Genomic DNA, 26,950 nt, shown 5'->3' on the forward strand with positions numbered 1-26,950 from the left:
TATTAATTAAACTTAGTTTCGCAAACAACATAACTAAGAATGTATGCAGAATCTTACAATTCGTTACTACTTTTTTACTGTCGAGTCTCTATTTCGAGAATTTTCTAGACATTAGTAGGTATATATTTGAACGATTAAAGATCTACCTCCACATGCACATGGACATACAAATTACGCGCGAGTTGAATGCAGAGTTTAGGAATGCGATAGTGCTGTGATCTAATTATAATTGAAGACCATAAATCATAATCATGAGCGTGTCGATAAAATATATAAATAATGATTTTAATTTACCATTTTAACTTAATAATTAAATCTCAAATTTTTGATCTGCCTTTATTCAACACACATGTCTAAAACGTTTTTAGCCATTTCTCGTGCTTGGCGACGAATAAAAACTCGTTTTTTTTGGAACCGAACCTTGTGGACACGGGTCAGTCATTATTAAAATAATAAAAAAATAACATGGGATCGCAACTTCAGTATTAAAGTGATATCACTGTCAAGTACGACAAAGTAGACAACGGGGTGAGACACTGACATATACCACTGGACCGGCGGCTCTCAAAGTACTTTTGTACCTGTTTGATATTCACTATTTTGGCGCTGTTGGCCATGTAGCGAGAGTCTGCGGTACTAAAATTAGCGATGACATCCTTAGCAAACATCGATAGATGGTGGGAAACATTTTACAAAAAAAATGTGAACTTTATGACGTCGATTCTTGAAGTATACATATCACGGAAAACTAAATTAATTCAAAATGCAAAAATACTTCAGAGTATTGTACGTTCCTTCGCAGCCATTTGTACTATACGTCAAAATTAGTTCTCCGGGCGCACGCGATGGCGCCTCAAATAGGCACAAAAAATTAGCTGTCAAACATATGGAACAGACTGTCCAGTGGTATTTATACAGGTCAGTGGATGTGGTGAGATGTTCCGCTCTTTACCTCAGGCCCGGACTGCATTCAACTCGCGCGCTATCTGTAGCTACTATATCACCAACTACGAGATTAAAGGTGTCCATGTTCCAGAAGGCGTCTTATACGTAATCCAAGATCAACGCCATTGATTTCACTGTCTCCATAATTGCGCATTAAAAACGGACAAAAATACTTTAGGCTATGCTATGAGACACTTTTTGGAATACGGCCCCCTACATCATTATTTTGGTCTGTAGATTATTAATTATTATAAGTAATTAGTTGCGTAGGTACCTATTCAAATAGCAACCAATCCTACCTATCATAATTTAGTATTGCATGGATGGAACTAAGTTGAGTTAACGGATCTAAGTTGAAACTAGTAAAATATTATAACTTAGAAACATTTTAAAGTAGTCATAGGTACTTACTTACTTATTTTAGAAACATGTTGCAAAGTGAGATAGGTTAATGTACTATAAAGTACATGCTAAGGTACCGACAGTCTAGTTCATTGAACTTAGTTGATATGAGATCATCAGCAGCTCTAGGTTTCATCTAATTCGCAAGGTAGGTACAGTCTACCAACCTTATAAAAAAACCTTAGACTAGAGAGTTTTAATGGAGGCCTTGAGAATTTTTATTTATTGTAGGTTGGTACCTATATTGTGTTTTATCTTGTTAATTAGTATACAAATGAGGATGTACGTTAAATATCCATTTTGGACCTACGTTTTTACGAAAACCTACTTTAGTTTGAATTATTGGGTACCTACAATGCTTTAAATTTTTTATAGTTATTATTTTAGGCAGTCCTCAAAATTTTAAAGTTTTCGTTTACCTACAAACAACAATTGTTCATACATTAAGTAAGTAGGTAGTTATGGTATTTTATTTTATAAATGGTATTACCATACCCTACTCGTTTATGTAGTCTATGGTATTACCAGGTGCATCTAGGAGTCCGATTGTATTCCTATTCAGTAATTGCTGTAAATTATTTTCATTTACGTAGCTACTGCCATCTATCGAACTGCTTTTAAAGATTAGCGTTATAAGGCAAAGTAGATGAAGTACCAACTTCGCGACTGAAACTAATAACACTTATTAAACCTACTATTATTTGAAACGGATAACAAAGCCAAGTGATGTTGTACGTATTCTGTTCTGAGCAGCTGGCCTGTAACACACCACCTTAACCAGTATAATGTTTCTCATATTTGAAAATATTATATGGCAGGTACGCCGTACGTAGGTAACTATTTAAACATTTTACCATGTATGCAGTATACCAACTTACGCCTTGTGGTTTGCATGAATGGGCCTTCGCACTATAAAATTTGCAGTGCATTCTTCTGCAGGTTGCAAGTTGCAACGCTAACTGTGCGCTGCAGCCTGCAACCCAGACTTTGGCTGTAACCAAGTAGTAAAAATTTTCTTGCTGTGACACGAGATGGCGTTAAAATCTAAATTGTCTATCATACTGTGCTAATTTCTGATAACGTAAATGTCAAGGCTATTGCAAATCAAGGTAATTTACAATTTTAAGGAATTGCCCTATTTAATTTTAGATATGAAAAGTATTTTCGTATTGGCCAGAGTAATTATATAATAAATTGTGTAACATTAAAATGTTTAAATTATTATATTTTTGGCTCTAAGTTTGTTGACCGTAGTTCGAGCGCCAAACATAACCTAGTTGTGTTTCAAATGTTTTGGAAAGTAGATTTTCTAACCAAATTGTTGAATTAAATAATCAATCGCAAAAGTTAAAAGTAACGATTATTGTGCTTTATATAATTTAGCTGTTATCTATTTATAAATAACTATTTTATTTCAAAAGTTCAAATTTAGCGCGTTTCACCATATAGATACGTATGAAGTTCGCGATTGCGAATACTCGCCGATTATGATGTGAAAGATATTCCGAAGGCCGTGAGGTGCCGTGAGTGAACACGGAAATCGAGATGTGTGTGTGGTCAAAAAGACAGTGCAAGGTAGGGGTCGGGTGGCGTTTGTGATGGCAAAATTTTTGCAAATGGTGAGTTAGGAAATATTGGCTTGTGTTTTGACATCGTATTTGGTTTGTGATAGTGCGTTATCTATGTGTTACAGTAAATTTCGTTGTTGATTGATAATTTCAAGATTTTGCGATACGGAAACGGCAAATGGCGCTACTAATAGCCAAATTTTGACACATCTATGCGCCTAGAAATCCCGTTTGTTATTTATTTGGATCAACAATTTATGCCTAAGTGATCAGTGACAATTTAAATTATGAAGATTCAAAGTAATCCTGAAATACATCGAATTTAGCAACTGGAACATCCAACTTGGCGATTCTAACGGTGTCAGCATGTTGCGATTTTTTTGGGCAGCGGTACTTCTTTTCTAAACTCGTTTTGTAGACAGCTAGAGGTTTTCGCGTCCTGTAGGGTCGGTGGCCTCGCCGTCTGTCTCTGGAGCTAAATTACATAATGTATGGGTTTCGCTTGGTGCATGCAACAAGTAGATATATTGAGTCGACGCTCGTCGGTCTAACTGTCAATGTGGAGTACAGTAAGCTGAGCCCGCGGCCCCTTATAATTCGCGCCGCTGATGTCACTTATCTCTCGCTCTCCTATCTAGGCCCTATGGCACCCAATTTACGAGCAAAATAGCTCATAAATATGTGATATCCAGCGCACGTGTCGAATTTCTCTGGAGTTGTGTATGTATCTCTTGGTGTGTCCAGATATCAGTTCCTTTTATATAATGCATTTGCAATTTTTTTTTACAGAAATAATATTGCAGGGAATAATTATTGTAACTTTTTCAGCACGGTCACTGACACTAGCACCAACAATGGACCAGCAATTTTGTTTGCGCTGGAATAATCATCCAACTAATCTGACTGATGTGCTTGCAAGCCTTTTACAGCGAGAAGCACTCTGTGATGTCACACTGGCCTGTGATGGGGAGACAGTTAAGGTTACTACAACAATTTAAATATTTACACAAATTACAGGAAAACAATGTTCATAAGATTCTAACGGTATTCTTTAAATACTGACCCAATCCATAAACAAGAAACAAAAATTACATTTAATATCAATGAGTCACTAATAAATTTATTTTAATATAATGTAAACAATGGCATCTTATAGTTACTCAAGTCTTGTAAATGCAATTGCTTACACTTATGTCACAGACTCATAACAAATTGTTTATTATGATTTACAAACATTAATTGAATGCTTTTATGAAACATCACTAATATATATAACTATAGACTATAGTAAACATATTAACAACAGATAGGACTAAATTTATCTATTAAGTAGATTCTTTATTTTACTAACAATCATTTACAACTCATCCGAGAAACGTTAATTGTTGCAAGTTTAATAAAACATTTTAGGATTCGTCAATTCAAGGTGAAACGTTAGTCGCATTGAAAAAATTTAAATATTTGCTAATTTCACAAGGTTGTTCTTGCGATATTCAGCTTCGACACCTAGAATAAAATCACTGCTTGTATATTTAGAAGATTTATTGTTTGCCTTGAAATATACAAATACTTTTGAACAGTGTTTTTGCATGTATAATAAATCTTCATATACTTAATAGTGCAATTTTTTTGACATAAATTTTAAGTATCTAGTAATTTGTTTTTGTCATTTAAATTATTATTACTTATTCATAATTATAATCATCAATAGTCAATAATACTACTTTATAAAAATATTCTCAAGTAGAAAATAAATTAAGATTTATTAATAATGAAAGTTTTTGTGTATACTAATAAAATGCAATGCATTTAGTAGGTCACCATTGAATAGTTTAGGTAGAAGTGTGCAAAAACTTGCATGTTTTTACTCACTTTCTAATTTTTATAGCACCTGTTTGGCAGGTTTTAGGGTCTAGATAACAGATTTAGTTGAATGAAAGTCCTAGTACTGTTGCACATGTTATAAAAATGTGCTTAAAATGGTGTTGAAACCGAGGTTATAATGGGAAGTTTAGAATTTCTTTTTAACATTGCTTAGAGTTTAAAATTCTAATTGCCAAACCTGCAAAGACTACATAAAATGTAAAAAACTTTTTAGATGTAAAATACTTCACCCTTTTCATTACTTACACAGATTTTACTCTTAGTGTGCTGTATTTTAAATTATAGTGACAAATATAGCATATGCTATATTGCTATTTATAGAGTATAATAACTGTCACGTAACTATGTTGAATTTATCATTCGAAACTTTGCCATTATTATAAAATTAACACTTGAAACTTCTATGTGTACAAGTGGTTTGTTCCATTGTTACAAATTTGTTTAAATTTTTAATTGTTCTATACATGCTGGACTGTGAAACCTATCCATAGATCATCTAATTATAATAAGAATGACTCTAGCATTGTAGCATTTGCATGACAATATATGTACAGGATTATTTGAACTACATAATATTATATTTTAAGGTTATATGCTTTTTTTTTTTCTTTTTTTTTATGGTAATAAGAGACGAGACAAGCAGGACGTTCAGCTGATGGTAATTGATACGCCCTGCCCATTACAATGCAGTGCCGTTCAGGATTCTTGAAAAACTCAAAAATTCTGAGTGGCACTACAATTGCGCTCGTCAAGATGTTAAGTCTCATTTGCCCAGTAATTTGACTAGCTACGGCGCCCTTCAGACCGAAACAAAGTAATGCTTACACATTACTGCTTCACGGCAGAAGTAGGCACCGTTGTGGTATCCATAATCTAGCCGGCATCCTGTGCAAAGGAGCCTCCCACTGGTAAATGCTCTCATAACAGTTTTAATGTTTGTTTTAGGCACACCAGACAATACTTTCAGCTTGTTCACCATACTTTGAAAGTATCTTCATGCAAAATTCTCACCCACATCCGATTATTTTCCTAAAAGATGTCAAATTTTCAGAGATGAAGTCACTTTTGGATTTTATGTATAAGGTATGCTTAAATGCAGTTAACTGGAGAATTTATTGACAAGAAAAGAAATTAAAATACTTGAAATTTGCAGGGTGAGGTTAATGTTGGCCAAAATATGCTACCGATGTTCCTAAAGACTGCTGAAAGTTTACAAGTTAGAGGTTTAACAGAAAATAACACATTGAATCCTAAGGTGAGCTATTTTTTTTTTGTACATTTTAATGGATTACGTATATTATTGTAGACCTCTATTAGAATGAATACAGTACAGTACATGCAAAGGAATTCAAAGTGCATCTTTGTAGCGACAGGTTGATCAGATAGTATCAAATGTAGTGATGAATGTCTGCAACAACTCTCTTTAAAATGCTTAGATTTTTTTATGAAAATAAGGGACGAGACAAGTAGGGTGTTCAGCTGGTAATTGATATGTCTTGCCCATTACAATGCAGTGCCACTCAGGATTCTTGAACAACCTACAAGTTCTGTGAACTACAAGTGCGCTCATCACCTGGAGGCATAAGATGTTAAGTCTCATTTGCCCAGTAATTCCACTAGCTATGGCACCCTTCACACCGGCATAAATAGGCGCCGATAAATAGATTAAGATACATTATTAATAAGAAATAAAGCTTATATTAAATTAAAAATTACTGTCCCTATCGACTTAGACAAAAAGTTATAAATTATGGTTTCCTAAAATAGTGTTCTATTGTACTATGTTATTGTAATGAGTCTTTAGATTATGCCTACAATGGCTGTAACTGGAACAAATTTCTTTTAATGGACTTTTGACAGTTTTTTGTATAATTCCGTTTTACTTAGTAGAACAAATATAACTAGTTTAGTACAAAGAAAAACTAAACATAATTCATATTCAAATTCAAAAACACTTTATTCATGTAGGTCACGGAAATGACACTTATGAATGTCAAAAAAAATAAAAATATTGTTTCTTATTGAATTTACCGCTACTTCGTAAAGTGTTGAGCTAATGAGAAGAAGTAGCAAGAAACTCATTGCTACTCTTTTAAGTCAAGATTTACATTTTAATTGTTTTACAAATCATTTCAATTACAATATATATGCAAAGTGATGCAACAAAACTACTCAAATGTCAAAAACTGAAAGGCTTAGACGAGTAAGTCAAAAAAAGAAAAAAAAGTAAATTAATACTTATAAACACAAGAGTTATTGAGTATAGTAGATGCATCAATCTACACATACCGTAAATAAATAGAGGCATTATGTGAGCATTTCATAAGATATAATATATAATAGCTTTAACTTTAAAAGAAATAATAAAAAACACATCAAGCATTGCGTTGGCAATAAAAAAAAAACACATCAATCACATGGCGTTGCGTAGAGACGTCGCTTCATTGAGTGTCTTCTACCGCATTTATCACGGGGAGTGTTCCGAAGAGCTTTTCAACCTGATTCCTGCCGCCGAATTTCACCTTCGCACGACACGCCACAAGCTACGATATCATCCCCACCATCTGGATGTGTGGCGGTCCTCCACAGTGCGGTTTCAAGGAGCTTTCTTCCTCGTACCACGAAGCTGTGGAATGAGCTTCCTTGTGCGGTGTTTCCGGGACGATACGACATGGGGGGTACCTTCAAGAAAAGCGCGTACACCTTCCTTAAAGGCCGGCAACGCTCTTGTGATTCCTCTGGCGTTGCAGGAGAGTGTGGGCGGCGGTGATCACTTAACACCAGGTGACCCGTACGCTCGTTTGTCCTCCTATTCCATAAATAAAAAAAAAATAAAAAAAAATAAAAAAACAAAAAAAAGCAGACCTCCTGGTACCAAGATCATCCAGCCACCACAATTTAGTATTGTATCATTTTATTCCTTAAGGGATGAAAACAAACCATACTGTATTTTATTGACAGGTAATACATAGATACATACAATACAAAAAAGTATTTACTGCTAGATTAAATTTGTTTCGGTATACAGTCAGGTTTATACAGTTTATGTATTCGAGAATTTTTTGATTTAATTCAAAAGAAAATTTTCAACAATTTGTGTTCATGAAACGAATCGTACGATTTTTTTCTAGATACCTCTTGGTGAAAATGGAAGTATTTCGTTTGAAACTGAAAATGATTGCGAAAAAATGTTCATAAAATAAAAACCAAACTATTTTAAATTTTTCTGCGACCAAATAGAACCTATTCCGCTTCAAACAAAAGAAGAATCACGTTAATCGGATCGTAAATCTCAGCGTAGTGTGCATACATAAAAAAAATACCAATCGAATTGAGAACCTCCTCCCTTTTGAAGTCGGTTAAAAACGACAGCAAACTAGTATAGGATATTCTTTAGGTTATTTATGTATTAAATAAAAACAAACACACTATAATGTAGCCCCAAACTAAATAAAGCATATTTTACAGTTGCCAGACGATATATATTATGATTTATTATTAACATTTTGTATATCAAACATACATCTTATATATATAAAAATGAATTGCTGTTCGTTAGTCTCGCTAGAACTCGAGAACGACTGAACCGATTTGGCTAATTTTGGTCTTGAATTATTTAAGTGCAGGGAAGGTTTTAAAGGTGAATAAATATGAAAGTGTTCGGAATTAAATAAATACAACAATTTTGTTTTTCCTTTGATGTGTCCCCCGTCGTCCGATATTTGTTTTGTATGGACATATTTTCTATGAGAGAATTTATTGACGCACGGTTTGACAGTTCTGGTGTAAAACAATTTCATTACAACAACAGGGAGCATATTTTACGAAATAATTCTTGATGTTATGATATATTAATTATTGACAAATTCATAAAAAATAATATTTTATTAATCATATACAGAACAACGTCTGTCGGGTCAACTAGTAAACAATAATCATAGAAATGTATTTGCACTACCCGAGATCCCAACCCGGGACCCTTCGCTTGGACACATCAGGGTTTCTAACCAATGGGATATGGTGTGTCCTTTATAATTATTATTGTTAATATTTGAGCAAATTCTCTCCCAAAGTTTTTTTTCTTCACTCGCCTTTTATAACAATACTAGCTGACCCAGCAAATGTTGTATTGCCGATATTAAAATCGCGATACAAAAGTAACTGTTGATCGTAGATGGGTGAAAATTTGGAGTTGTATGTATTTTTTAATGCTGACTCATTATCAAACAAATTTAAAAAAAAATGTCAAAAGAATTAAAAAAAAATTCGTTTGGAACACCCTTAACATTTTTGGGGGGGTGAAAAATAGATGTTGTCCGATTCTCAGACCTACCCAATATGCACTCAAAATTTCATGAGAATCGGTAAAGCCGTTTCGGAGGAGTTCAATGTTTAACACCATGACACGAGAATTTTTTATATTAGATATTTTATAACACATTTGTGGCTCATGTATGATAAATAATCATGTTTTATTATTTTGACATTTTGTATGTGTTTTTTGCCTCCCCCGGGGCATAATTAGGGCATAGTTGTAGTCCAAGGGTGTCGTAAGAGGCTACTCAGGGCTTTTACCAGTGTGAGGCTTCTTCGCACACGATGCTGGGAATACCACAACAGCGCCTTTTTCTGCCGTGAAGCAGTTATGTAAAAGCACTAATGTATTTCGGTCTGAAGGGCACCGTAACTAGCGAATTTTAACATCTTCTGTCTCAAGGTGACGAGCGTAATAATTGTAGTGCCGCTCAGAATATTTGGGTTTTTCAAGAATCCTGAGCGGTATTGCATTTTAATGGACAGGGCGTATAAATTATTACCATCAGCTGAACGTGCTGCATACGTGTGCAGAACGTGTCCTATGGTCAAATTGTCATAAAAATATATTGTTTCACTAACCATTATTACACCACGCACGCGGTTAAAACGTTTGGGAACTGATTTTTCTTCCGACTTACGGCCAATTACTTCAATCCCAATCCTGAAATGACGATTATAAATAAATAAATACATAAAATAGCCTTTATTCAGACAAAATACTCAATCAAATTTTACATGAATTATTATTATTTAAATTTGACAGTATTTTCCTTCATAAATTATATATATACATTTTTTTTTAATTAGTTTGATAATTATGGGTTTTGTCTGTTTGTCAGAGACACAGGCCTCCTCCAACTGCCTCCACAGACTCCTGTTTCAGCTGTTCTAGTCCATGTACCTACTACCGGCAACTGCTTTAATGTCGTCCACCCATCTCCTAAATGGTCTCCCTCGGTTTCTTTTTCTGTCTCTCGGATACCAGTTCATTATAGTTTTACACCATTTCTCTCGTCCTCTTATAGTATGCCCCGTCCAAAATGACGATTGCAGATCATTATCTTAATTACTTGCTCTTGGCATTTTAATATCCGAACTGTGACGTTATTGTGATCATCTGTGGATTATGTACTAGTATTCAATCTTTTATACTATGTGGATTTCTTGTGGTGTAGTAATTAAAATTACTAGTGGAACCAAAGAGTATACGATATTTTTGTACATAGGAATATTAAATTGTTAACCGACTTCTAAAAGTAGGAGGTTCTCAATTCCATTGGTTTTTTTTTTGTATGTACACTGATTAAGCTGAGATTTATGATCCGATTTACCTAATTTTCCTTTAGTTTGATGCGGAATAGTTGCCATATTAGGTCCCATAAACATTTAACATAGTTTGGCCCAGTAGTTTTCACTTTAATATAATTTTTTATGAACATTTTTGATTACGTGGACGATGTAATTTTAGTTTGTGTACGGTTTTTTAGGCGTTTTCATTTAAGTTTATTATATATTATTATAAATATAATATTATTGTGAATAAAGTTATTAAGCGCGTGGTGAGTTATAACCTACTTACCATCTTCATAGTAGAATTGCTAGGCAGTCGTGTTATTCTGTTGTACACTTGTATTATAACGACACTATCAAGCAGTGGCCTTGAAGATTTCGCGAGAGCTCAATGACCCCGTTATGCTAGAATTAATAGCGATATATTTTTAAAACCATCGACATTCGCCGATCTTTTAATTGCTTCAGAAAGTATTCAAGTTTTTAATATCTATATGCTATATATCTCAACGATTCCATAACTGACGCCCTCGACTTTGCTCGCATAGATAATTTTACGAACCAATCGGATTTTATTCACAATCCCCCTTATTCATAATGGTCCGCTAACTTTAAACAGCCGCTAAGGAGTGTTTTTTCTCATTTTGACTTAGGTGAATAGAAGAAGGCAAAGTGAGAATTAGGTTAAGTTAGCAGACTATTTAAAGACAAATATTGGCGGAATTAACACTAAAGAAAACTCAAAACATTCGGATAATTATGGATTTCCGCAAAGTAACGCCTACTTCAATAAATTTTCACAATATCCTAATCCGCGGAAACCCATAATCCATATTCTTCAATAACAGTTGCAAAATCGTAGACGAAACAAACGATACAAAAATGTAACAGTTTATTTTTTTAAAGCGGGTAAGTAGTTGTTATTTCACGCCACAAATAGAGACCTTAGTTTTATCTTTTGTTATACTTATGCACTTATAAAACAACTTCATATGTGCATTCAAATTTACAGTTTCGCATTAGAAATACCAGGGATGCTTAGCCATCCGTGTAGACACGTAGATGGAGCTTTCTAGTTTTTTATTGGAACGTAAGCTCGGGCAATAACTTTATTACAAACTTGTGTCTAAACCAGTTGACTTCGGTGTCTCGAGATTAATGATAATTGGACCATACGAATTTATGATCGTATGCTTGGGTTATGATTTTTTTTTATCCACCCAGCCAATTACAATGCAGTGCAGTCTTGATTGAACCCAAAATTGGGCGCGGTATCCCAACGGCGCTCCACTCTTTGAGATATAGGATGTTGAGTGCCAATATCTCAGTTATTTCACTAGCTACGGCGCCCTTCTAACCGAAACTTAACAATGTTTGCACATTAGTGCTTCAAGACAGAAAACGCGCCGCTTTTTGTCTATTGTCGTCGTCAACTGCGTCTTGTGCAAAGAAACCTCAAATTTTAATCAAACTTAGTATCGCATCCCCAAAATGATGTACTAATTTTAATACAAAGGCATGTATACATTTATTCCGTAATTTTCAAGTATTTGTCATGGAACTCGTTATAACCGGTTTGTACACTCTAAGGCTGAGATCTATTGGGCGTATTTAGACTTTGCTCAGACCTTACTTACGTAAAACTATGCTGAGTGTAAGCTCAGCATATTCTTTGATTTTGTTCGCATAGTCATTTGACAACAGATGTCAAGTTCGCGTTTTACCACACTATAAATTCGCTCTATAAATCCCAGCCTAAGTTGCGTTAAGTTAAAAGTACAACATATCTTGCTCTTTATTGTTGTAGAATAAAATCTCAATTAAGTCGACTCGTACAATATCAAATACCTAATTAATAATCGTAGGGATATGTTTTGCCGGCACATAAATTACACTTTTTACCGCCGACCGTTCTAAATCACGTGTGCGTATTTAAAATCCGTTATGTTGAGAAATGTGTTGCGAGCGCGCTTGCTATGAGAGTATCGGCGCGGGGCAATACGCCCTGTGCCGTTGGTTTAACTTATAGTCGCTATAAAATAAACACTAACGCTTCGTTTATTATGTATCACTACCGGATCACTTCTTAGTATTTTGAACTTCGGATCATTTACGGCCGTTCCCAATATTCAGTCTATCTCTTACATTATTATTTTCTGTCCCAATAAACTTATCGACGGTAACTCACCTTATTACGGGAGGACGTATAGCCTACCAGTGATAGAAGTTTGTATGGAAATTGCAATTCAGGCGTCCCAATATAATGCGATTACAATGACTTATCGGGTATATTGGGACAGCTTCAGATTATTGGCAGCTAATTACTGACAGTAGAAGGTAGTAATTTAACTCTTTCTGTAGATAGTATATTGGGAATGTCCGTTATACGTTTAGATAGACGTTGACAGCTGTGTAAGCGTAGAAAAAAATTGACTGTCAACCTCTAGTTTGAGCAACGCACGCACACAAATTGACCAATAGCTGTAACGACCATATTAATAAATTTAAATTGTTCACGCACCATCGGGCTGTCGTATCGTCTATACGCTAGTACAATCTGAGTCTATGAATAAAACAATACAAAATATCTTATACCTGCAACTTCGTTCGCATAAGTCCTTGTCCACATTCAAAAAACGTTAGCGAACGAATGCTACATACTTTCACACTGTCTCCTGGCTACACATAGGTAGGTATGTCATTCATTCCATAGCTTTCTTTCGAAGTCATTCACATAATATACATAAATGACTTTCATAATGATACCACAGATTCGGAATGGAGCAAACGCCCTGAGGCTATTAAATGATAAATTTTATTGTACGATATTACATTGTAACCAAACAAATTTTTATGAAAAAATGAAACGTCCGCTGAGTTTCTTGCGATCGTTCTTCGCTCTCTATTTCATTATATTTTGAATAAAAATATTTGAATTTAAATTCGTTATAATGTGAACCAGATGAAAAATACTTAAGTATCGCCCTCTCTAGATAACCCTTTAAAATTTCCGAAAAAACCCGTAGGTAGTATATCCTTTTCTCTGACAACGCTCTGTATGCTATAATTATATTATATAATTTTATGATGGTCGATTATTTTAACTTGAAAGTGTAACAAACTCACATTCACATTTCTAACAAGTATTAGAATACCTATGCGAAAATTAAAAATAAATAACAATTGAATTTTACGGTTTAAAAATATAGATACACAAATAAAATTTGAAAACAAAATTTTATGAACGATGCGGGACTCGAACCCGCGACCTTTCGCGTTCCGTGCGAGCTGAACTGAGCCAACCATTCGAGTGACGTACCGTTGATAAAATCTTGTATGCTTTGTTCAACTCTAAGGTTGTGGCCAATCCCGCATCGTTCATAAAATTTTGTTTTCAAATTTTATTTGTGTTAACCCAGAAGTGAGGGTTATCACTTTAAAGCATAACAAATTGGTAAAAAATATTTACCTAGCATGTTTCGTGCCAGATTTTGGCGAGACAACACGTCCTGAGGATGCCTAGTGTAGAGGCGAAGCACGTGTCGAATTTTTAAAATACAAATATTGGCGGAATTAACTTTAAAGAAAACTCAAATCATTTGTATGATTATGGATTTCCGCAAAGTAACGCCTACTTCAATGAATTTTCTAAAATATTTCTAGCACACAACTTTCCCAAAATTAGGAATTCGATGGTCGTCGATATAAAATAGTGCGAGTTTGAGTTTTTAAATCGCCATTCTAGTTTTTATTATTATTATTGATATAGGTACAGCCTGATTACAGACATACTAACGGTCTTACTAATATAATATATAACATAATATTGACACACTTTTTAGACAAATTATCTTGTCCCAAGTTAAGCATATATAGCCTGTGTTATGGGTTACAAGACAATGATATATTTAATACAATATACTTACTTTAACATGCTTAAATTCATATAAACTTACATACATAAATACAATATGGATGTTTAAAACATCCATATTCATCATATAAATGCTTGAACCTACCGGGATTAGAACACGGGACCTGTAGCTTAGTAGGTAGGATCGCTAACCACTCGACTATACAGGTCGTCTAATACTAATAGATTTCCCGTTCCCTTCGTGAGGAGATGTGAGCAATTCAGTAACCCCGTTATGATTACATTGTATAGTTATTATCTACGCGATTCTGTTCGCGTAAATCAAGAATGCAGTAGTTAATTTAACAAAAACTTGATACCTCGCTTCGTTATACTCGGCTTACGTGCCCACATGTCTTTACTTTAGCTAGCTATTATTGTGCTATTCTTATGAGATTGAGTATCAATAAAATGCTAACATCTATAGATTATCATCCGGGACACATCATCACACATATTATAAAACAAAGTCCTCCTCCGCGGTCGTCTGTGTGTCTGTCTGTTTGCGGTAAACCCAAAAAGTACTGCACCGATTTTCATGCTGTTGTCGCCAATGGTTAGCGTAGTTCTCGAGGAAGGTTTTAGTATATAATTTGTTAAGTTTTCTTTTATAAATATTTGTATACATAGGTAAACGATATTTTGTTGGAGGTGTCGGAAAAATAACCCTTCTGAGTGCTATTCAAGTGATGTGAGCCTTCTTGAATGTAAATTCGTCTTCAATCAATTCGACACGCGTTTCGCCTCTACACGAGGCACCCTCAGGAGATGTTGACTCGCCAAACTCTGGCACGAGACGAGAAACATGTGTCGAATTGACTGAAGACGAATCTTAGCGGAATTTACACTCAAAAAGCCTCTCCTAATTCAATAAATTAATAAATTTTCTGCTGAGAGCTTTCAACGAACGCCCTGTTTAAGCCCTTTGAGATATAACAAAATAATGTATGGTGGAACTGTTGTATCTTATATAGGTCTACAGAAAAGTTCATGCGGGCATATATCTCTATCTCTTAAGGATAACCAGACCAGTGGGAGGATCCTTTACACAGATGCCGGCTAGATTATCAGTACCACAACGACGCCTATTTCTGCCGTGAAGCAGTAATGAGTAAGCATTACTGTGTTTCGGTCTGAAGGGCGCCGTAGCTAGTGAAATTACTGGGTAAATGAGATTTTACTGTCAAGGTGACGAGGGCAGTTGTAGTGTTGCTCAGAATTTTGGGTTTTTCAAGATTCTTGAGCAGCACTGCATTATAATGGACAGGACGTATAAATTACCATCAACGTCCTACTCGTCTCGTCCCTTATTGTCATACAAATATAAAACTATATCTATATACTATCCCCCTTATTCACAATAGTCTGCTAACTTAAAGCATTGCTAATTCTCACTCTGTCTTCTTCTATTGACCTAAGTCAGAATGAGAAAAAACACTCCTTAGCGGCTGTTTAAAGTTAGCGGACCATTATGAATAAGTGGGATAGAAAATAATAGAAATAGAAAACCTAAATAACGATATAAATTATTGATTGGCGACCTGTATGTCGCTTGTGGGGGAGCATATTATTGTAACAGATTATTAGGTTTCTCAAGAAATTAATAATATATTTTTTTAATGTAGAGTGAAGAGCGATCAACACCATCAGTGGGCGCAGAGAATCTATCGTCGCGAGGGGAGTTCGCAACGCCGCCCGCGGCGCACAGTGCGGGCTCACTCACACCGCTCGCGCCGCAACCGCTCGCGCCGCACCTTCCGCCGGAGAAGCGGCGCAGAAAGAACTCCACCTTGCCGAGAGAGGACATCGACCTATCATACCGGCCGTATGAGGTGCATCCGCATAACATGCGGTCTTTTTTGACTGTTAATAGTATTATCTGAACTTAAACAGTTTGGTACATTATGCTCGTACTATCTTAAAGGCAGTCTCTGTGTATGTAACGTCTCTCGGTCGAGATTTAAAAAATGTTAAAAAAGAGCGACACACACTACCATTCATAGGGAATACCTAAACCTATGTGTATAGATCACAATCAAATCAATCTCAAATATGCTTGAATCATCGTAACTTTTATTCAATTATACTTTCAACACCAGGAGCGTGCATATCATATAGGCAATTAGGCAGTGCCTACCTCGTTACGAACATAAATAAATATAGCATTAGTGTTAAATTTAATTTACTACCAACGGTAGGCAGTCTACAGATTGCATATACGACGCAAGCAGCGTTTCATACAACTAATGTCGCACTGTCGGACTAAACAACTCAACTTGCTACCTGGTTAGAAAACCAAAGCATGTCGCTGTTCACAACCAAGATTTTATTAAAGTTATAAATAATCCTTTATATAGGGTCAAGTCAAAACGGGTAAGAGTTCTGCCGGTTCCGGCTCGGAGCCGTCGACGCCGCCGCCCGCGCACGCAGCACACTCGCACGCGGTGGTCGCGACTCCGGGCGTGGGCCGCGTGAGTCGCTCGCCGGCGCACACGCCGCTCGTGAAGCCGGACCCGGACTCGCCGTATGCGCATCACCCGCATCACGCGCACGCCGGCTACGACCAGACGCACCTGCCGGTATGAAGGCGCCTTTATAACTAATATGATACCTACCCGTTGTGATGTTTGGCCGCTTATGAACGATACCTACGAATAGCACGATTCAGCTGATGGTAATTGATGCGCCCTGTCCATAACAATGCAGTGCCGCTCCAAAAATGATGAAATAATGACATCAAAAAGATTTCTAAAGGAATCAATTTTGAGAAAATAAATGCCTTTTTATGCCTTTAAATCCAAAAAATTCTGAGCGGCACTACAATCATTGCGCTCGTCACCTTGAGACATAGGATGTTATTCTCATTTGCTCAGTAATTTCACTAGCTACGGCGCCCTTTAGACCGAAACACAGTAATGATTACACATTACTGCTTCACGGCAGAAATAGGCGCCGTTGTGGTACCCATAATCTAGCCGGCTTCCTGTGCAAAGGAGCCTAGATCCTAACCTAGCCTACGTCTAGATGGAGCCTCTTGCTGTTAGACAACCGATGAAAACAGGCCAGGTTATTTGTTTAGTGTGAGTGACACGCTACGTCTTACATTCGCGATTTGTATATCACTTTGTTAGCGTGCGTGCTGTATTGCTCAAAATAGGGGTTAACTGTCAACCTCAATTTTTTTCGAGGTTTTTACAGTCACAGTCAATCTTGTCAAAGCATTAACAGCACTGGCTTGAAAAATAGGAATTGCCGTGACACCTTAACTACAGAAAGAATTTTGATATTCTTTCGTTACCACACCCCATAGTCATGGTCTCTAATTAATATTCAAACTAGTAATTTACAAAAATAAAGTACGGTTGAAACTGGTTTTATATCTAAACAATTATAACCCTATTTTTAAGTTATATTTAGATAATGTTATGACGTGTAATGTAAATACATAATTAACATTATGTATTTCACGGCGACTTAATCAGCCCATTATAATATTATTAACGCGCTGTCCATCGAGTTTTTATATTAACATCTTTTTTTTACGGCCCTTCATTAATATAATTTTATCTGCGGGTAGCTGTCGGCCGTTCCCAATATTACTTTACTCTTTTCTGTCCCAATAAACTTATCGACGGTAACTCACCTTATCCGTACACGCTGTCTGTCAATGGACGACGTATAGCTTACCAGCGATAGAAGTTTGTATGGAAATTGCAATTCATGCGTCCCAATATAAGACGATAAGAATAACTTATCGGGTATATCGGGACAGCTTCAGATTATTGACAGCTAATTACTGACAGTAGAAGGTAGTAATTTATCTCTATCTGTAGATAGTATATTGGGAACGTTTAGTTGATAATTATTTTTTATGAATTGCTTTTTACTGATTTCTATACTACTTTGCTTAAAATAAGATCTATGTTGTCATAACTGTAATTGAAAATAATTGTTCTTTTTCTTTTTAAATATTTGTGTAATTTAATTTTAAGCGGTTTCACACAAAAAATTGCTTTTTTTACTGCCCCGGCGGAATTTGTAAATTCAGCATTCCTACTACCCTCAGGGGGGTACTCCTATGAACAACGCATTCAGCCATGCTTGGGAAAAATAGGCAATAAATAGGTTGGAATTCACGGGTATATTCGGTAGCTCCACTCTATACCCCTATTTTGTTTGAACACGTCCTGGGCTTAATTAATTTAATTATTAAGCCTTAAAATACCAGTTGATAAAAGCGACTGTCACTAAAAACCTAACTAAGTTTTACATACAGTTTTCGCTAACTCTCCTGCATCTATTTAATTGTAAACACTACATATTGTTAAATAATAATATTAATTATACTGCTAAACAAAGGTCATAATAATTTATAATATAAAAAAGGAACCATTAACAAAATAATTAACTTTAACATATATGTAAACATTAATAAATAAAAATAAAAAAGAACAAGTGAAATAAAAAAAATGTGTGTATGCCCTTATGTATGCAGACAAGAAGTTATACTTATTTGGCCTAACTAAGCAAAAATCCTTAAAATTATTTATTCCGCGTGCTTATTCTACCTTTATAGAAAGAACAATATTGTAGAAATCTTGCAACGATGGCTTTGACAATTAATTATTAAACAACGAATACGGCTGTACGGGGTTGAACCCTTTGCCTATCCTAATAATGGACGCAGAAACCAAAAAAAAATTTAGAAAATTTTAGGAACCAACTTCACCCTGTTACTTTTGTGTGACAGTAATGCGCGCGCATCTTAAAATTTCACTCTCATCATTTTTTCATAACGCGCCTAAAGAACTCCAAAAAGAGACAAGTAATTCTTCTACTATGAAACGGAACCCATATTGTGCAAGTGTGACTCGCACATGACTTTTTTTCTGGATAAAAAAATGTGAACGATTTTAGAGACCACAGGAATACAGATCTGACATAAATCCACAGTTCCACAGACCAATTACAATATGTTGTGAACATTACCTAACCAATGGATTATACCGATGCGAGGCTCCATTGCACAGGAAGCCGGCTAGATTATGGGTACTACAGCGGCGCCTATTTCTGCCGTGAAACAGTTATGTGTCAACATTACTGTGTTTCGGTGTGAAGAGCGCCGTAGCTAGTGAAATTACTGGGCAAATTAGACTAAGCATTTTGTCTCAAGGTAACGAGCACAATTTATTGTAGTTCAGCTCAGAATTTTTGGGATTTTCAAGAATCCTGAGCGGCACTGCATTGTATTGTAATGGGTAAGGCGTATCAATTACCATCAGCTGAACCTCCTGCTCGTCTCGTCCCTTATTTTCATAAAAAAAATGGATTCTCACCCCACGCCCGCTGACCCCTTGTCTGTTTGACTTATTTGTTTATATTGGGAATGTTTAGATGTTAGGTGCCTACTGGCATTTACGATTGCTGTGTTCACCCGTTGGTTAGTAATTTTATGATTATTATTTTCAGCCAATGGGAGTTACTGAGATGGCCTCAATGTTGACACAGCATCCTATGGGCAATGACTGCAACGAAACGGAACAGATGATGCAACCACACCAAGACCAAACAGACACCATTGATGGTAAGTGATAGACAATAATCGACATCACCAAACATACTCATTCTTATAGAAAAAAAATAAACAGTTATAGAAAATACACGTGTAATGTGGAAAATTTTATCATCAGCTTCAAGATTTACCTGTTTCTAGAAATTGTTTGGTTTTCTGCGGGGATTACTCTGTGCATTCTCTATGTCTATGGATAAATGTACAAAGAGTAAGTCGAGGCTGCCATTGTTACTCTAATTCTTTTGGCTGTTTACCATCAAACCTTTGCCCGTATATATCTTTAAAAAAAATAACGTTTTGTAATATCTATTTTTATAAGCTGATGAAATGTTTATGTTGGAGTATTTTTGGTGTATGGTGATAAATATAATAAATGTTTTTGCTGTGTTATTGAATTGTTCGATCTGTTATGCGTTGTGTTTATATTATAATGTCAATACTGACATAGTTTTATCTAAAACGTCACAGCTTAACGGATAGAATGAATATGCTGCTTTTTATTATTTGCAACACCCCTCTTATAAATGATTGGGATATATATATATATAATATGTCTTGATCATTCATAGTTATGTAGCGCATGCTTTCTATTCCTTCGCATGCCTTCCATTGCTTGTCTTTTCTAATTTACACTAACCATTTGCCGCTTTTTAAATTATTTTCTTTATGCTTTTTTTTTTTAATTCTGATTTATGAAGAAATCGGTGTGGTGATTAACATAATGGATAATGATTTGGCGCCCCGGTGGGACGTAGGTCGATAGACGATTCGATTGCAACTATTCACGAGATACATATAGATATATTTGAGCGTTACGGCCTGCATGTAGTTAGGTGAAGGTGACAATTGAGCTAGTCTGTATACGAGTTTGGAGTGCCTTGAAAGTAGATATGGACGTGTGTTTGAGCCAGCATGCTATTGAGTTGCTCCGCAGCTGTCAACACATTGGATATCTTGCAGGTGAATATTATGGTGACGAGAATGATAAGCCCCCGGATACAAACACCCTGAACACAGCTAAGATTGAGAACCTAGTAAGATCGTTTAAAATGGCACTCAACAACAAACCGTACAGTATTCCCGTACCGTGTAATGTTTGCGGAAAACACGTGACCAATATAAAGAAACACATGAAATCACACAATCCCGAGCAACACAAGTGCCCCCTCTGTCCCATAATACTGACGCGGGCTGATAATCTCAAACGACATCTCCGTATGAAACATTGCTCTGTGCTAGGCCTTAACAATGCGTCTAATATACAAACTACATGTTAAACGTGCTGTTTTTTTCTTTTATTTCGAGTGCCAAATTGTTAAAATTATGTATAATATTTTCGCATTCAATTCGTCGCATCCCTGTCGACAAACTAACCACTAATTTGTAAATAAGTAACAGCGGTCATTCTGACTACTGTTACAACTTTTTGCTTACGATGAAGTACGCTTATGAAGGGCCTTTTAATGTTTAACTAGAATTAAGTTGTGGTTTGTGTGGTTTTTCATTAATTTTACACTTCAAAGTTTAACATTTTCACAGAATGTATAATGACTAACAAATATTAATGTGTGTACATACATGTTATTAACATAGTACTTACTAACATTCGCTTTTGTACTAATTATCTTGATGATCGTACACTAAACGTTTCTAAGAGATATATTATCCCAAATTCCAAAGTTTTTACCAATGTTAGTTGTATGTATTTTAGAGTTAATATTGTATGTGATAATTTTACAGTACAAATTGAACGTGTTAAAGAGGGTTGGATATCATTTGAAGTTCATTTTTTTTAACAAAATGCAAAAAAATTAAGTTTTACACAAATAATGGTGTCTTAGGGCTGTATTACACCGGGATTCCACCAACGGGTGGCGCAACCTGTCACCGCTACCAAAAACATAGAGCTCAATAGAGAGTTACTCACCTGGTGTCCGTTTGGTTACACTACCGTGGTGTCTCGGTCAAATATAGCCGTTAGAACAATTTTAATCCTGAAATGACATCTGACCCCCTCTTGATAAACACTAAATTGATCTCTTTTTGTTCCTCGTAGTATTTGTAAATTAACGAAAATACTCTGAATCTAATCAAAGACTGATTTTGCTTTTGTATTCAGCGTTTTCAGGTGTAATTACCTCTTAATATTAATTTATTATTATCATTAGTTTAACTTTCAAGTTAATTAATTTGTATTTAAGTCTATCGTTACTGTGTGTTCGTTGCAAATATATCTCTTTATTTATATCTTTTTCTTTTCATTTTCATCCTTTTTTCCATGCTTTTCTTTGTTTCGAGGTGACAATGTCATGTCTCCACACATTGCAGTATGTTTTTCAAGCTTGGTGACCGCAGATAAAATATATTATGTAATATTGCCATATCAAACACCACTTCTTCAGCCATTGGTTCATTTCTGCATGATTTTAAAAAGTTAAAATTAACTTTAAAGCTCACTTCAAGGAACTTAAACCGTATTACATATTACAGTTAATGCTTTAATAGCTAGGGCATCTACTATAGCATAGCTCTAACATTTATTCGAAGCTTTCATATAGCGCTAATTTTACTCCCAATATTTTATTACAGTAGAATTTGGTCCTTATAAAATTAAAAAAAAAAACAAACAATTATAATTATTAATTTTAAGCTTGTGTAGTATATACACATTGTAAACGTTTTCTTAAAACAAATAAAATGACATACCAAATTATACAAATGATTTGAGTTTTTGGCACGAGACTGATTTCACTTGATCAGTCTCGTGCCAGATTTTGGCGAGACAACACGTCCTGAGGATGTCTCGTGTAGAGGCGAAACACGTGTCGAATTTTTAAAATACAAATATTGGCGGAATTAACTTTAAAGAAAACTCAAATCGTTTGTATGATTATGTATTTCCGCAAAGTAGCTCCTACTTCAATAAATTGACATACCAAATTCTACTTTAATAGTGATGCACTAAGATTTAGACAAAAATGCCACTGTGCTATATTTTTTTTTACAAAAGTAACTTTATTTTAATTGTCAATTTTTAGCTTATAAGTCAACAGTTGTATAACGCAGACTAGGTTTCTCGAAACACAACATATCATTGAGTAGTGCACTAATAATGTGCGTATGATTGCCACAGACTATCAAACAAGCCTATATGATAGATTTCTGGAACAAAGTTACGACAAAAACAAATAAACTTACGTCTCAGGATATTAGATTTTATATACTTGAAGAATTGTTTGCGGTCACAGATTTTCACTATTCTATTTCTATTTCACCCAATTCGCCTTTGCCAGTGACATATTATGTCTGTTGACAATTCGACAAATGTCGAATGAAGAAAGCTTTTTTTAATATTTGTAATAATTGCAGTTAACTTGTTAATTGTCTATCTGCGTGGTGAAATATGGCCCAGAGTATAGAGTACAGAGTGGCTATAAATAAAAATATAAGTTAAGTGTCACTTCCGCGAGAGTATTGCTCAGCCACCGCAGTTCTGCCGTAAACGTGATCCACTCAATTGGTTTAAAATATTGATACTTCAAGTGCATAATATAATATCATGAGAACCTCTTCGAAGATGGATAAGAAGGCTTATGTTTATAGCTGTCCTTGTTCTAGGCAGCTATTATGGTCGTGTGACAAACTTCTAGAAAGCTATCGTATGGCATTTTGAGTTAGCACCGTGGCATTGTTGAGTGAGAGTTGGGGGTGGGGTATGTGTGGGTTGTATGGAGTGGAGAGGATGGGGTTGCGGTGAAGTGTAGCAGCTGGTCGCAACTTGGTTGCAGGCTCGAAAGGCTGGCACATGCGGCTGACGTTCGAGCGCGTGGCGGGCGCCCTCAACCTGCACCGCTGCAAGCTGTGCGGGAAGGTGGTGACGCACATCCGGAATCACTACCACGTTCACTTCCCCGGCCGGTTCGAGTGCCCGCTTTGCCGCGCCACCTACACTCGCTCCGACAACCTTCGCACGCACTGCAAGTTCAAGCACCCCGCGTACAATCCCGACACGCGCAAGTTCGAGTCCACGGCGCCGGCTCCTCCGCACTTCGCGAACCATCTCCACGCGAGCTTCGACTGATTGTCCATGTACTGGCTCGGGCTGGACGCGCAGTGATCGCGCCGGCCTCTGCCAGCTCACTTCTCCTCGTGTCAAACAAAGACTCCTACCTAGGATTAAGCTGAAGTGCTATTACTTAAGCGGGCCTCGAGTTCTTTTCGGCGATGCCTCTAGTATTGTCTCGGTTGTGCGTACTTGCCCCAGTTTTATAAGGTTCCGCGTGAGGAGCTATAATGAGGGCTTTTCCTCTATAAGGTATATTGTGATCGCGCCACAAGACGCGACACATGTGAGTAGTTAAGTAAATTTTGTTCTATACCAATTGCTATACGGGAACGGGCAAAAGCAATAATATGATGTTAATTTTATTACCATATTATTTTTTATATTGTATCGATATCTTAAGCTATTTTAAGTATATACACTTTATTACGAGCGGTCCGACCGCGAAGTTATGCAGGCTATTAACAGTTGCCCATTCCGGGCCCATTTTTCTCGTTATATTTATTCGTTAGATAGGAAATTATAAGTTTCCTGTAGCTAATTATATTTATGTTAATAGTATATCCTATGTGCGTTGCGGGATAACACCAGGAATGAAATGAAGGACTGGCAAGAGATTGTGATCTGTCGTTAGTCAACGACATATAAATATTGACTGAATCTCAGTGTAGATGCATTTTTACTCTATGAGGCCATTTGCAAGATGGATAATTATTAAGGATTTGTGATGTATTACGGATAGCGCCTAAGGAAACATACGAAAAGATTTTTTTTTTATACTAGAATAGTCGAACTATTTACCGAGATTGTTTTTTATACTTAGATATTCTATTGTCTGATTTAATATAATTTCATATATTTTATCTATCTATACATATATCTGTATAGTATGATTTATTAATGTTGTTTGTTTTTATTGATTCATCTAATTATAACAATGATTTGGATTGTTTGAGTTGGTCATTAGAATATTTGAGCGGAGATGTTGAGATGTTTTTTTATTTTGTCGTTGATAGGTGTTTAGTTGTCTATGGGTATGCTAGAGGTCCCTCGAGTGATCGGTGCTTGGGGTCCAAGACCCCTTTCTTTTACTTTGTAAGTAGGAATGCGACGATGTGAGGTCGCGCGTTTTGTGACTAATATTGGCATTCTATGATTGGGACTAACCTAGCGTTTATGTATTTTTCAATTAAGATTTAAGATTGTTAAACTTTTAGCGAAACACTTTTAGAGTGGTACAGTAACTGAAATGTGATAAATTGGTATGGTGCTAGAACCAAGAGTGTTTAAACGTTACGACTCGACTCCTACTCTAATGTTAAATAACGTGTTTATTGATTAGTTAATTTGAGGTAAATGTAAGGCATCTAGCATCCAACGATTGAGGTCGCATCTGTCAGTGTCACTGTCATTTGTCAGTGTGGCGGGTGACAGCGGGTTATACGTTACGTCGTGCACATGCAGAGATTACAGTATCACTCGAGATTTTATATTTTATTTGATTCTGACCTCTTGGAACTTTAATTGTATTTTAGAATAATTAACGCAGTTTTGTTTACAATCGATGTTGGTCAACCAAACGGTGTATTACGCATTTAATTTAATATAATAATGTCCGTGGGTAACTTCAGATATGTTCATAGTTGTGGCAATACTGCTGTTTGACGGTAGCTGTGAACGCAACTCACTTGTGCAATTTTAATATAATAGTCAAAATTTTTATAACTCTTATCGTAGATTAAATATAACCTATTAAATATAGGGGCCCACTTGATGAAAAGCACTCAAGCTCCGCGTTCCCTAAGGATTTAATATTTAAATAATCAAAATGTTTCTTCCACAAAGATTATATTTATTTTTAAGATATTATCAAAGAGTTTTTATATCAGCCGTTCATTGTAATGTGGGCGCTTATTATTTGATAGCATTTCATACTCAGTGCAATATAACTAGTTATTTAATTACGTAACCAAACTAAAGGATATTTTAAAAGTAATTAATTGTCTTAAAGAAGATGTCTACCTATTTGTATTTACATATAAGTGAACTACTCCTAACTATAAATGCATAGTGATATGGCGTTTTGGGTTACGGTACTGTACAGGTTTTTAATAGCTGGTAATATTTAAGGTTTAGCTCGTTTACCTCTGCCAATCGTATTAGTTTGTACTGTTTAATTATTTATTGTCGCGCAATAATGTTTCTATTGTTGGAATAGATCATAGCTATCCGATTTGTGGTTGTGCCCCGGAAGGCGGCTGCTTGCGTTGCGTCAAACGCTTCTAATCGTGAATGCATTTGTATTTTTTTTTTTGTATTTCTATATATCGAGACCAATTTTTTAATATATATAAAACTTTGCTGTAACATAGTATATTATTTTAGATATTTTAGGTTAGGATACTATGATAGTGTCTGGCCAGAATATATTGGAGTATCACATCGTTTGGCTCAGAAAATATCTTCCTTTGATCTCTTATTTCAGCTTTCGAAAGAATGCCACTTAATTAAACGAAGGATTAGACTCAATGAAAGCCTACATAATGCCATATGGAATTTTACACATAAGGTTGACGAATTACTAAATTTAGTCTTATGAGAATAAGGTCTCGTCTTTGAGTGTTTCACCAAACGGAGATGCGTATGGAAAATCGTTAAAAAGTCAGTCACTTACGGCTTATGATGCAAACTATCCCAAGTATAATCTTAAACATTATGATGAAGAATATTTAGGATGTTGCGTGAATAGAGTACTTATATATGCCGAATATTCTCGTAATTATTTTACATAAAGACATTTAAAGAGCATAGACCGACAATACAAAAAAATTTTGCTATGAAATCCGCGTCAACCCATTTTTGTGGAGGGATATGGGCGTGGCGTCCATGACGCAATCAAATAACCAATCGCATCGCTTCCGACTAAGTTCTATGATAATTGTGTTGTATAAGTGCCCAGAAACAACAATTCTCATGATTTGGTAGCATTATACACA

At 35.7% G+C, this 26,950-nt stretch overlaps 1 protein-coding gene across 4 annotated transcripts in view; it reads left to right on the plus strand.

The window, feature by feature from the left end:
• The first annotated feature begins 2,810 nt into the window (after positions 1-2,810).
• Positions 2,811-26,950, plus strand: part of LOC126966858 (sex determination protein fruitless) — a 28,726-nt gene continuing 4,586 nt past the window's right edge. Inside the window, exons 1-8 of one of the 4 annotated variants that reach the window (XM_050811127.1) lie at positions 2,811-2,966; positions 3,744-3,895; positions 5,745-5,882; positions 5,953-6,054; positions 15,945-16,151; positions 16,677-16,898; positions 19,789-19,903; positions 23,680-24,821. In XM_050811127.1, the coding sequence (XP_050667084.1) occupies positions 3,770-3,895; positions 5,745-5,882; positions 5,953-6,054; positions 15,945-16,151; positions 16,677-16,898; positions 19,789-19,903; positions 23,680-23,972 (1,203 nt within the window). In that variant the 5' untranslated portion in view covers positions 2,811-2,966; positions 3,744-3,769 and the 3' untranslated portion in view covers positions 23,973-24,821. Of the gene's footprint in view, positions 2,967-3,055; positions 3,636-3,743; positions 3,896-5,744; positions 5,883-5,952; positions 6,055-15,944; positions 16,152-16,676; positions 16,899-19,788; positions 19,904-20,851; positions 21,671-23,679; positions 24,822-26,950 lie in introns of those variants that run through there. The other 3 variants (XM_050811125.1, XM_050811126.1, XM_050811128.1) reach the window with 3 other exon arrangements.

This window comes from Leptidea sinapis, chromosome 11 (assembly GCF_905404315.1).
Source record: "Leptidea sinapis chromosome 11, ilLepSina1.1, whole genome shotgun sequence".
NCBI lineage: Eukaryota > Metazoa > Arthropoda > Insecta > Lepidoptera > Pieridae > Leptidea > Leptidea sinapis.